The 12156-nt window shown below is 48.4% G+C and overlaps 1 protein-coding gene across 2 annotated transcripts in view; it reads left to right on the top strand.

Moving 5' to 3' along the window:
• Nucleotides 1-12156, top strand: part of DPYSL2 (dihydropyrimidinase like 2) — a 99327-nt gene that overhangs the window by 69659 nt on the left and 17512 nt on the right. For both annotated transcript variants that reach the window (XM_040966461.1, XM_040966462.1), the window contains exons 4-7: nucleotides 5971-6135; nucleotides 8694-8755; nucleotides 9230-9310; nucleotides 9808-9876. In XM_040966461.1, the coding sequence (XP_040822395.1) occupies nucleotides 5971-6135; nucleotides 8694-8755; nucleotides 9230-9310; nucleotides 9808-9876 (377 nt within the window). The remainder of the gene's footprint in view (nucleotides 1-5970; nucleotides 6136-8693; nucleotides 8756-9229; nucleotides 9311-9807; nucleotides 9877-12156) is intronic.

Raw genomic sequence — 12156 nt, 5'->3', positions numbered from 1 at the left:
TGATGGAAAAAAAAGAGTTCAAGAAATTTGAAGTCTTTTAAATACTACTGGCTCCAAAGGGGACCTTTGTTTGGTTTTTCGAGGAGCAGCTTATTTACTCTGTGTCTGACCCTTTGCCAGTATGCAACAAGCCTGACAACCGGATATCAAAATTCCCTGCAGCTACAGATCGGAGTGGGGCAGAGGCTTGCCCAGCAGGTGGGAGCCGGAGTACATCATACTGCAGGGCAGCAAAAAGCCACAAAAGACCATGTAGTAGAAGAATCCGTTTGCATGCTGTGTCCAGAATAAGCAAATCCAGAGCGACTGGGAGTAGCACAGTGGTGGCTTAGGGCCGGGTTGGAGGGAACAGAGAGTGACTGCTGATGAGTGTGGGGTTTCTGTTTTGGTTGGCGTTCTAAAATTAGACTGCGGTAATGATTGTGCAGCTCTGTGAATGTACTCAAAGCCACTAGCACAATGAGGGGATTGTGTTGTATGTGAATCGCATCTCAAGAAAGCTACGGGAAAATGTAGTGGAGCAGCCAGAATTATGGCACAGCCTGTTAAGCCCATAAACCACAGCCAAGGGCTGGTTCAAATCTGAGTTACTCTGTTTCTGGTCCAGCTCCCTGTTAATGCACCTGGGAAGGCAGCAGATGAAGGTCCAAGTTTTTGGGTTTCTGTCACATATGTGGGGGACCCAGATAGAGTTTCTGCTTCTGGCTTTGGCCTGGCTGCCATAGCCATTTGAGAAGGGAACCAATGGGTGGACGATTCTGTTTATCTGTCTATCTCTCTTTTTTCTCCCCAATGTCCAAATAAATAAATCTTTAGAAAAAGACGCAGAAGACAAAGGAGCCCCAGAGTATCATGACCGTGAGGAGAACCGAAGTGAGAAACAGGCCTGTGATTTGGGGTCCTGGACCCCAGGGTGCATCTTTTCCCTTTTCCTGGCTGGAGGGTGACTGGGGGTTGAGTTTCTCTTCTCTTGGGGCAGAAAGCCCAGGCAGGTCCCCAGGGAGCAGGCGTGTGAGTTCCGTGCAAGTGGCTTCCAGCTGCATCCTTGGAGGGGACACGTTGCTCCCTCCGGAAGCGAGGGTGACCCTTTGCCCTGTTCCCTGAGAGCGGCTCTCCCCAGGAGAGCTTCTATGGAGAGGGAACTGTGGGAAAACATGCAGAGGCTTTTCCCGGATGCATTTCTGTGTGTTGTTAGCTCTGGGAGGAAGCGAGTTGATGCTTCTGCCTGCAGTGCTCAGCTCAGTCTGTATGCTGACTTTCCTAGGGGTCATCATGCCAGGAGCCAGCGTGGGATGGGAGGGAAGCCACCATGTGGCGGCCAGGGGGTGGTGTCGGATGCTGTCCATGCTGCTGTTTTGGGTGTGGCTGGAGAGGGAGCAAAAGTAAATGAAAGATGATTTGCACTCAGTGACATGGTGACCTGAGTAAGGGACTCACTTATTCTATTTTCATTTACTTATTTAAGATTTAGTTATTTTTATTTGAAAGGCAGATTTTTAAAAAAGATTTATTTTTATTGCAAAGTCATATTTACAGAGAGGAGGAAAGATAGAGCGGAAGATCTTTTGTCCGATGATTCACTCCCCAAGCGGTCCCAACAGCGGGAGCTTGAAAGGCAGATTTTAGAGAGAAAAGAGACAGGTTTTCTATTCACTGGTTCATTTTCCAAATGACTGCCGTAGCTGGAGCTGAACCCATCCAAAGTTGAGAGCCAGGAACTTCCTCTGGGTCTCCCATATGGGTGCAGGGGCCCAAGGGATGGCTTTGAGCTATCGTTTGCTGCCTTCTCAGGCCATTAAAAGAAGCTGGATCAGAGGTGGAGCAGCCAGAACACAAATGGGGGGGGCGGTGCCAGACTGTAGGCTGAGGCTTAGTTTGGTGTGCCACCATACTGGGCCCATGGGGTTCACTTGTGAGGAACACAGATGAGCAGGTGCCAGCCTGGTCTGCAGAACCATGACCTGCATGATGAGGCCCAGGATCTGTGTTCAGCTACACCTGCGGGTAGGGTAGCACTGAAGGCTGGGATATCCTTAGGGATTCAGGGTTCTGAACCCTCTGCCTCGCTAAGGCTCTCCTGGTCCATGCCCTTCCCTACTGTGTAGTGGGGTAAGTGGAGGCAGTGGTAGTGGGTGGCTTGGCAGTGGGTGGTAGCTTGGAGGAGCAACAGACTTCCTATAGGTGATTTGCTCAGATTTCATAGGTTGATGGAGGGGAAGAGAAGACCAGGGAGGAAATGAGCTTAAGAAAGATGATTTTTTTTTCTCTCCCTCTTAAAAGAAAAAAAAAAGGGGGGGGGGCTTTTATCATTACATATTTAAATGTATTAAATGTGCTGCAGTATCTGGTACTATCAGAAATGAATGGAACAGTAGAGCCCGGGAGCAGAACTGGGTAGTTTGTCTCTGCAGTAGGTGTTAAGATTTGACATTTTAAGCATCTTATCAAGTGCTAATACTGTCAGAATACATCATAAAAGTCACCATAAACTGACCCGGAGGAAGGAGTGTTCAGTGTCTCTAAGCAGTCACTGCTGTCCTCCTGACAATCAATGATTTCTCAGTCCCAGTAGAGATCAGGGAATGGTAGAGTCTTCTTCATTTACCCTGGCTGGAGGGTCTAACTCTAAGTTTAGAAAGTGTTTAAGAACTAAATGTTACTTACCTGTTTTACTGATAAAAGATTGTCAACAAGTTCATAGAAAATACATCTTATCAAAAAATTCTGTGTGAATTATAAAGTATGTACACCAAAGTTAATGCTTTCAGTATGATTCTCCAAGAATTTCCACACACACACACACACACACACGCCTGTGCAGACAGCTGTGCATATGCGCACACATAGCCATTACACACGCACACATGCGTGCACACTCCTGTGCATGTAGACACGCATAACAGTGCATACATGCACATCCTCACATGTACATCTGTCACACACATTTGTGTACTTATGTGCACACACATGCACACTTGTGCATATACACACACACCTCTGTGCCTGTGTGTCTCAATCTGAATTTTGCATATTGCCACTGTTTGTCTTTCTTTCACTCATATTTCCAGTTCACCAGACCCTGATATGTGAAGCGCCTTGCTATGCCACCTTAAGACTTTTGGGAAGAGGAAAAAGAAAACAAAAAAACAAAAACCAAGATACAACACAGAGAAAAGACTTAGAGAAAATACTCCTGAAGTTGAGCAGGTTAATTTTTCGAGAGAAGGTCAGATAGTATGGTGACTGGATTAAATGTGTGACTTATTTTTCCTAAAATTGTTTATGCTGTGACATTTTGTTCTTGAAATTATCTCATCAGAAAAATGTTTAGAAAGCAATTTCTGACAATTTCCGCCTATTCTTGTGTCATCAGTGAGTGGGGTGCAGGTGAAATTGAGGCTCTCGCAGCACCATATTACACAATGGGCTCAGGCCTCATGGCCTCTCTGGGGGACACAACAGGAAAGGCTAGTGGGGGTCCCCAGGAGAAGACAGGTGATTGTCCCTCCAGGGTCCACATTTGTAGATTCAACCAGTCGCAGAGTTTACGGGTGCACGGGAGCTGGCCAAGTGCCTGAATTGAGAGATGTTTGGGTGGCTGTGGGTGGTGAGCACAAAGGGGCCTAGGATGCCTGGGTGAGATTAGCCTGGAGTCAACCTGGCAGAACCAGGGGAAGGAGTGTACATTTTACTCTGGAGCTGGGGGATGGCTCCTGAGGGTTGGAGGAGGGCAGTTGCAGTGTGTGCACTTGTTTGCCCTTAAAGCTCCTGCTTAGCAAGGATGGTTTGAAGAGGGGAGAGAGCTGCAGCCAGGAGGACTGTGGGAAATTTCTTTCAGACCGATTGCTATAGGGTGGTGTTTTTGTGTGTATCTTGGGAAAGGCACACCACCTAAGAATGTTTTATGTTATTAGCATTTTATCCAGGCTTGCTTGTAAGGTGCCTGTAATTTTTGCTTTCGTTAGATAACATTATGATGTTGGACATACCAGGTTTGTACCTACCTGTTTAATTACAAACATCAACAATTTCAAAAGTCAATTTTGAGAAAAGAAAATTCAGCCTAGACAGACTTTTTTTCTGATGTGGACCAAGCCAAGCCTAGTTGAGCAATTTAGCAGCGCCTGCGAGATTTAATCCGTTTCAGAAATCTGAGCTCAGGCTGAGCTGGAGTTTTCTTAGCTCAGAACTGCTTACCTGGAAGTTGAAAATCTAATATTTTATTTATGAAGAATGAGGCATTGCTTTGGGCTTTAATAATACTAGATTCTGTCTCTTTTTAGAAAAGATTTATCTATTTGTATTTGAAAGGCAGATTTTGCTGAGAAAAGGAGATACACTGCTGCCTACTCCCCAGATGGCTGCAGTGGCCTGAGCTGAGCTGATCTGAAGCCAGGAGCCAGGTGCTTCTTCCCAATCTCCCACATGGGTACAGGAGCCCAAGGACTTGAACTGTACTCTGCTGCTTTCCCAGGCTATAAGCAGGGAGCTGGAAGGGAAGTGGAGCAACCGGGACTTGAACCAGCACCCATATGGGATGCTAATACTGCAGGTAGAGGCTTAGATTATTATGCCATGGAGCTGGCCCCTGTGCTGTTTTTTTAAACTTTCATTTTATTGTTTTTAAAGATTTATTTGAAAGGCAGTGAGGGATAGACAGAGATCTTCCATCTTTTGTTTTACTCCTCAAGTGACTCACAAAGCCTGACATGGGCCAGGCTGAAGTTGGCAGCTAGGAATTCAATCCTTGTTCCCACATCGGTATCTCTCCCTAAGAGCCAAGTACTTATGCTGCTTCCCAGGGTGTTCTTTGCCAGGAAGCTGAACTCAAGAGTGGAGCTAGGTCTCAAACCCAGTTCCATGATGTGGGATGTGGGATCTCAAGCAGTGTCTCAACTTTTGCATCCATGCGGTTTTGTACAACCTTGATTTGGCTAGGACAGATCCTTTCAGTTAGCATTTTAATGCTTCTGTGCAGAAGATGGGTAAGAATAGTCTCCTAAGCCTTGAGTTGTCACAGTCACTGGATGAGACCTCTCCAGAGCCTGGGAGGGATGATAGCACATGCAAAGGGCCTGGGGTGAGAGGGGTCAGGCTGGTATTGTATCCACTGAAAGACAGCTTGTATAGTTGGAGAGCAAAGTGCAGTAAGAGAGGGTGCTGGATTGTGTGGTAAAAGTAGGCCAAGGCCGAGCAGACCTTGTAGAGCCATGGAAGTCACTGGAAGTTTTAAATGGAAGAGCAATGTAAGATTTCATTTAATATCCGTGCCGAATGTGTGTGCTAGGTAATATTATCCCCGCAGACACGTAGAGCAGAGGAGGCGAAGTAGCTAACCCAAGGGCACCTTGCAGGTAAACAATGGCGCCAGGAAGAAACCTCAGGTCACCCTCAGTCCAAAGTCATTTATCTTCCCTATCGGCCTACCTCAATGACCACCATTTGAAAGTGCTTTGAACTCTTAAGATGAGAGATTTCCTTTAAATTACAAAGTGGCATTATGCTGCAGAAATGTGAGCAGCTGTGAGAGAGTGGGCATGCCTGAGAGCCTCGGAAAGGCTCCGTCTGCATGGCCCCGCTGCAGCGCCTTCGAATCCCTGGCTTTCTGGAGGGGGGATGTCTCCCAAACAGCTCGGAGGGTTTGGCTGCCTTGCTGGCCACTTGACACCGTCTTTGTCTGCAAGGACCTGTTGTCCATGAAACGTGCTTTCAGGGCTTGTGAGCTGGGAAATCAGATCTGGGCAGTTCATGCATGGTTTCACCAGAGCCATCCTTCTTATGCCAAGTTTCTGCTTTGTCCCCTCTGGGGGTAGTCAGCGGGCTCGAGTGGGTTCTTAGGAGCTGCTTGCCGAGATCACTGTCTAGATTGGGAACTCAAGAAGCCTTATTCAGGGTTCAAGTGGGTACACACTGGCTGGCCCCTGACCCGAGGAGCTTGTGTGAATGACCAAAGTGCTTTTTTCTTTTCAGTTGACCATGTGGTTCCTGAGCCTGGGACCAGCCTGCTGGCCGCCTTTGACCAGTGGAGGGAATGGGCCGACAGCAAGTCTTGCTGCGACTACTCTCTGCACGTGGACATTACTGAGTGGCACAAGGGCATCCAGGAGGAGATGGAGGCCCTCGTGAAGGATCATGGTAGGTTGTGCTGGCTCAGCGCCCTCTGCAGCCACTTCCAAAGCAATCCACAAACGGGCGCAGTTCTTAGAGAATCGCACTCATGGATCCCACTTGTGTCTCAGGCATGGACGTTACCCTGGCAAGGAGAGGGCACTTGCCTAACCCGATGCTGCACTGTTGGCCTTCCTGCTGGGACCTGCTCTGACGTCACTGCTGCTTCCAGCTTGGTGGTGCGGGGGTTTTTGTGTTCTCTTGGCAGGCTGGCCAGTTGAGGTTGCAGCAGGAGTGCTTTATCCCAGAGGGGTGACTAGTGAGCCTCCAACAGAGGTGCCCCATCAGTTCAGAGGGGCCTTCCCCCGGAAGAATCAGTTTGATGAACATCTTTCAGCCCAAGACAGCCAGAGAGATTTTTGCTGTTTCCTAGAACTACTTCAGGAAGCTCATCCCCAGGGACTGGGGAGGCTGGGGGCATCTTTGCTAACTCAGGGGTGCCTCTGAGGCTTTTTTTTTTTTGTCCACAGAAAGATTGGGGGTTCTTGTCCTAGAGCTCGAACACATCCTCCTCTTCTCTGGGGACTGGATTTCTGGAGTTCCTACCTGATTGCTTAGGTTTTGCCCTTCAGGGAAGTTCCTTCTGCTCTAGGAATTCTAGAACTTCCAGGCCCAGAAGTGTCTGTTGCTGTGATAAAATGGCTCGAGGGAAATCTGGAAGCCTAGGTGGTAGATATTTGTGGAGAGGGTCTGATGAACCCCAGAGAAGAAAGTTGGAGCTCTGGCTTCCTCCTCTGCCCTGGGACAGATGAGCTGTGTGACTTTGGACAGATAACTGACATGTTAGGGATCTGATTTATTTCCTTTCATCTTCATTGGTCTCAGAGGCAGAGAGAAACAGAACCAGCTCCCATGTGCAAAATCCCTCCCCAAATGCCTCCAGTGACTGGGGCCGGGTTGGGACTGAAACTGACAGTCAGGAACTCAATCTAGGTCTCCCTGGTGGGAGACAGGAAGCCAGTTTTCTGCTGCCTCACAGAGAAGCTGCAGTGAAGAAATGACTCCAGGGACTCCAATGAAGAATCAGCGCAAATTTCCTCCTGGGCTATATATGCCTGCCCCCTCCATTTGATACCACATGAGGGTGTCGGACTCAAAGTCCTCTGAGATTCCTTCCAGTTTGAAAATATCACAGGAAAGAAAGTAGATAAGTTTTGGCCTTTTTGTTGACTTTTTAAGCTCTTAAGAATTTTTTCCTGTGGATACTTACAAATTCCACTGGGGGTGGGGAGTTACCATGACTACTGTTGCCTAGCAGGGAGAGAAGGACTGGGCTGTCCAGGGGCTTTCTGCTCATGCATCTGCCAGCAGCCCCAGGTGGTTTGAATTCTGGGCTGAGGCTTTGAGGTTGTCAGGACAGTTGTTTAGAAACCGAGATAGATGTTGGGCAGGGATGCTTGGTCTGGTGCCTTGGGAGGTGGGAACTCTGACGCCAGAACGAGCCTTGAGCCATCTGCTTGTCAAAGTGATGGGCCTTTCATATTAAAAAAAAAATGCTTCTTAAAAGTCAACACAGAGGGCAGTCTATTTTCCAAAAGGAAAGACATTTGTGAGTGTTCTTTTCTTGTGCACAGAAATGTCACATTTGTTCCTTGTGCAAAAGGCTCGTTTTGGGGATGGCCCAGCCCAGTGATCCCCATTCAGCTTTTAGAATTGTGAATTGGGTTGTTCTAGATATGACATCTCAGCGAAATCAGACACTGTTTGGTGGTCGGCTTCTTTTACTTTGTGTGTGGTCCTCAAGGTGAGGACCTTAAATGTGGCTGACATGAGTCAGAATATCCTTCCTTTATCAGGCTGAGGAGCGTGCCCTGCTTTGTATGGGCCACGTCCTAGGTCTCCTCTAACCACAGGTTGTTTGCACCTTTTGATTGCAAATACTGTCATGAGCAAGGGTGCCTGAGTACTGGCAAGGTTTGAAAGTTGTAAGAGCGCTGTAAGGAACTCTCTTGTGTTCAGATTTACAATTTTTTTTTTTTTTTTGTATTTACCCAGTTGGCTTTTCCATTCCCTTTCTGTCTCTACCCACTGCTGGTCACATGCATTGTGCCTGCTGCCCTCTGCCGTGTCCTCACCCTCACAGACGCACAGATGTGCACACACATGCAGAGTGCAGACAAGGGGTACCTTACAGTGCTTTGGCTGGTGGTCCAATAGGATGACCATGGAGCTGAGAAACCCTTGTTACTTGGTGTTACTCCTGTATCCTTCCTGTGCTGGGATCTGTGGGCATTTCCATTGAGTTACAGTTGCCTACAGCATTCAGCATGATAACAGGTAGAGCTGGATCATAGTCTAGCAGCAGCCGGCTATGTCTTGTATCCTGGTGTAGCATAACTACACCAGCTAGGGTTCTGTGACCACATTCTATGGTGTTCCCAAGGTGACCACATTTCTCAGACATATTCCTGGCATGAAGCCTTGCAGGACTGTCTTACCACTTTGTTACTCCCTTCCAGATTATTTGGTCGTGGTCTTTCTGTTAAACAGCATGACCTAGCTTTTCTGTGTTGTCTATCATCCAGGGGTCAATTCCTTCCTCGTGTACATGGCTTTCAAAGACCGCTTCCAGCTGACGGATTGCCAGGTAAGACACCTGGCACACGGGGGCCATGGCTATTTCCTGGGGAGAGCAGTGTTTGAGGACACACATCCCTCATCTTTGCAGCCAGTGGCTGGTGGATTGAGTTGCTGATGCTGTTTACCCGTTGGAGGAGTGTGAGGGCAATCAACGTCCTGGACCTGGGGCTTCTACACCATGATTCCTGACCTGAGCTTGGAAAGCAACCATTATGGCAGAGGGCACCCCGGGGACCTCCCCAATGCCTGGCTGCAGAACTGGGGCTCATCCTTGACCTTCTCACTCCTCACCCACATAGTTTCACTTCCATCTACATGAGGGACAGAGAGGTCTTCCCATGCCATGTGACCAGAAACATTCCTGTTGGGATGGGAAAAAACCTGGCCTCATGGCAGTTGCTGAGCGGCACTTGCTTTAATTTACCAGCATGGCAGGGAGCTAGCTGTCCTGGTCTCTGAGCCCTGTGCTTCTTTCTCTTAGATATATGAGGTCCTGAGTGTGATCCGGGATATTGGTGCCATTGCCCAAGTCCATGCGGAAAATGGTGACATCATCGCAGAGGTACGGATGGGTTTTTCTTCATCACCCTGGGGGCAAGAGGCAGGTGACCTCTGTGGATGTACACTGTGGTGGAATGCCAGCAGGCCAGGGTGTTTGCATACTGGGGCTTCACTCATGAGCTTGCTGGTGGAGTGAAGACTGGCAGTACACACATCTGCCTGTGGAGGGGCATGGCTGCCAGATCCCCACTCCCCAGCTTCTCTCTGGATGGGAGCTGGAACTGTTCCTTGCCACTCACTCCCTTACCGTGGCTGTGGGCTGGGAGCACGGAGGCTTCCAGCACCTAGGGGAATGACTGAGTGGTTTGGGGAAGGCTGGCATTGCTCTGTGCTCCTCAGGTGAGACTGGAAGGGGAGTCATGAGCCCATCACTGCTTGGAGATAGGCCAGTGGGTGCCAGTTTCCACTTTGCCAGATTGCCTTGTGCCAGGTCTTTAGCTGCTGGAGCCAGCTGACGTTTGACCCTCCCTGATGCCTGGCTTTCTTGAAACCTTCTAGGAGCAACAGAGGATCCTGGACCTGGGCATCACCGGGCCTGAGGGACATGTTCTCAGCCGGCCCGAGGAGGTGAGCATCTAGGAGTGGGGTGTGGGTGCTGTGCAGAGCTGCATACCCTTGGAGAACGAGGCTCTGTGTGTGTGTGTGTGTGTGTGTGTGTGTGAGTGTTTCTACATGGACCAAGTGAAGGGCTCAGCTGAGCCCCAAGACTCCTCCTTTGGTCTCTGCTTCTCTATTCCACAGATGCCTGCTCCTTGATTGGTGCATTCCCACATTGTGCCCACTTCCCGATTGGTTCATTCCCACAGATGCCCACTCCTTCACTGGTACATTCTCACATCTGCCCGTTCACCAAAGAACTTTTACAACTGGCTGCCAGGGAGTCTGCCATTCTCAGTGCAGCAACATGATTGGATCTGTGCCTCAATGTGGGTTCTGACATTGCAAGTGGTGGCTTCACTCTTATGCCACGTATGCCCCTATCATACTATTTTCCTAGTATTTTAAAGAGCTATCACTTAAATAAGAGTTTAGTTGTATAAATCAGTTTATTTTTTATATCTGAAGTATATACATACAAAAAATAGAAGGGTCAAATTTGGACAGAGCATGGGAAATGGGGTTTAAAGGATCTGTTCTTTCAATGAGCAGCATTTGGAGTCACCTCTTCTCAGTGATGGGCTTCTTCCTGCCTGACCCAGGACTGGAATCTGAATTCAACTCCCAGCTGAATCTGAGCAGATCCCACACTAGTACCTATACTGTTCCCACCAAGGAGCTGGTCTTATGGCAGCCAGTTGCTCTGGCAGAAACTCTGCTTATTGTACTTCTGTGTAGTACCGTGTCACATCTTAGCATTCCTGACAGTCCAGCGTCAGTCATGAACATGACTGCTGAGTGCTGAGGATCTTGTCTGAGCCTTTGTCACATTGAGCTCTGCTGAGACTCTATCCGAGGCTGGGGCAATGGAAAGGGAAGGGCGCGTCTTGAGTTATCCCAGGAATGAAAAGCATTTGGGTGTTCCGGGAACTTTGTCTGGGACCATTGGCACTGCCTGTGGATTTCTGGACATCTCTCTCCACAGAGTTGATGTCCGGCAGGCTCATTTGGATGAGCTTGGCTTAGTTTATATTATCCTAGATCAGATTACGGGTTAGTGCAAGGAGTAGTAGATCAATCTGTTGGGGAGACAAGGGCATGAGCTTGATTATTTTGTGTGAAAAATAACAGCTTTGTGTGTGGAACCGCCTGTTAGTAAAGTGAAGTAATCTGTTTGTTGAGCAAACATTGGTGAGCACTTGCAGCTAACCAGGAACCAGAATGGGAGCTTCGAGGGTGGGGCATGCAGGATACAAAGAGTGAGATCCCGTTCCTCCCTTCCGAGTTCAAACCCCAGAGTATTGCAAGGATTTGGGGAGGAGTCCACTGGCATTTAAAATTCATTTTCCTGAAAGGCAGAGAGACAGAGAGCTTGCATCTCTGGATTCATTCGCCAAATGCCTGCAACAGCCAGGGCTGGGTTGGAGATGGGCCAGTGGGTGCTTCTCAGCAGACTCCTGAGCAGCAGACTCAGAAATCATACCAAGTCTCCCATGTGCACAGCAGGGACCCAAGTACCTGAGCCATCAACCGATGCCTTCCAGGATGTGCATCAGCAAGAAACTGAATCAGAAGTGGAGTATCCAGGACTCAAATGAAGCACTTTGATGCAGATATGGGGTTGCATGTAGCAACCCATTCATGGTGCCACATAGTTATTCCACCAGTGACTTTAGAAAGAAATATATATAGAGAGCCTGGCATAATGGCTCAATGGTTAAATCCTCACTTTTCAAGCACCAGAATTCCATATGGGTGCCAACTCATGTCCCAGTTGCTCCTCTTCCCATCCAGCTCCCTATTTGTGGCCTGAGAAAACAGTAGAGAATGGCCCTAAGCCTTGGGACCCTCTACCTGCATGGGAGACCCAGAAGAAGCTCCTGGTTCCTGGCTTCAGATTGGCTCAGCCCTGGCCATTACAGCTATTTGGGAAATGAACCAGCAGATGGAAGATCTTTCTCTGTCTCTTTTTCTCTCTGTAAATCTGATCTACCTTTCCAATAAAAAAATAAGTAAGTCTTTTAAAAAAAGAAATATTTATCTACTTGAAGGAGAAAGAGAGAGAGCCGCTTGCATCCATTGGTTCTCTGTCTAAGTGCCCCCTAGAGCCAGGGTTGTGCCAGGTCAGGCCAAAGCCAAGTGCTCGCATTTCCATTAGGATTTCCCACATAGGTACAAGGACCCAAGTACTTAGATCATCCTCCCATTCCCATCTGGGAATTGGGGCTTCCCAGGGTGGCTTAACCTGCT

The sequence above is a fragment of the Ochotona curzoniae genome, unplaced genomic scaffold (genome assembly GCF_017591425.1).
Source record: "Ochotona curzoniae isolate NIBS_2020 unplaced genomic scaffold, NIBS_Ocur_1.0 scaffold_4505, whole genome shotgun sequence".
In the NCBI taxonomy this organism is placed as follows: Eukaryota; Metazoa; Chordata; class Mammalia; order Lagomorpha; family Ochotonidae; genus Ochotona; species Ochotona curzoniae.
Note: the sequence above shows the minus strand (reverse complement) of the source record. Positions and strands in the feature narration are given on the sequence as shown.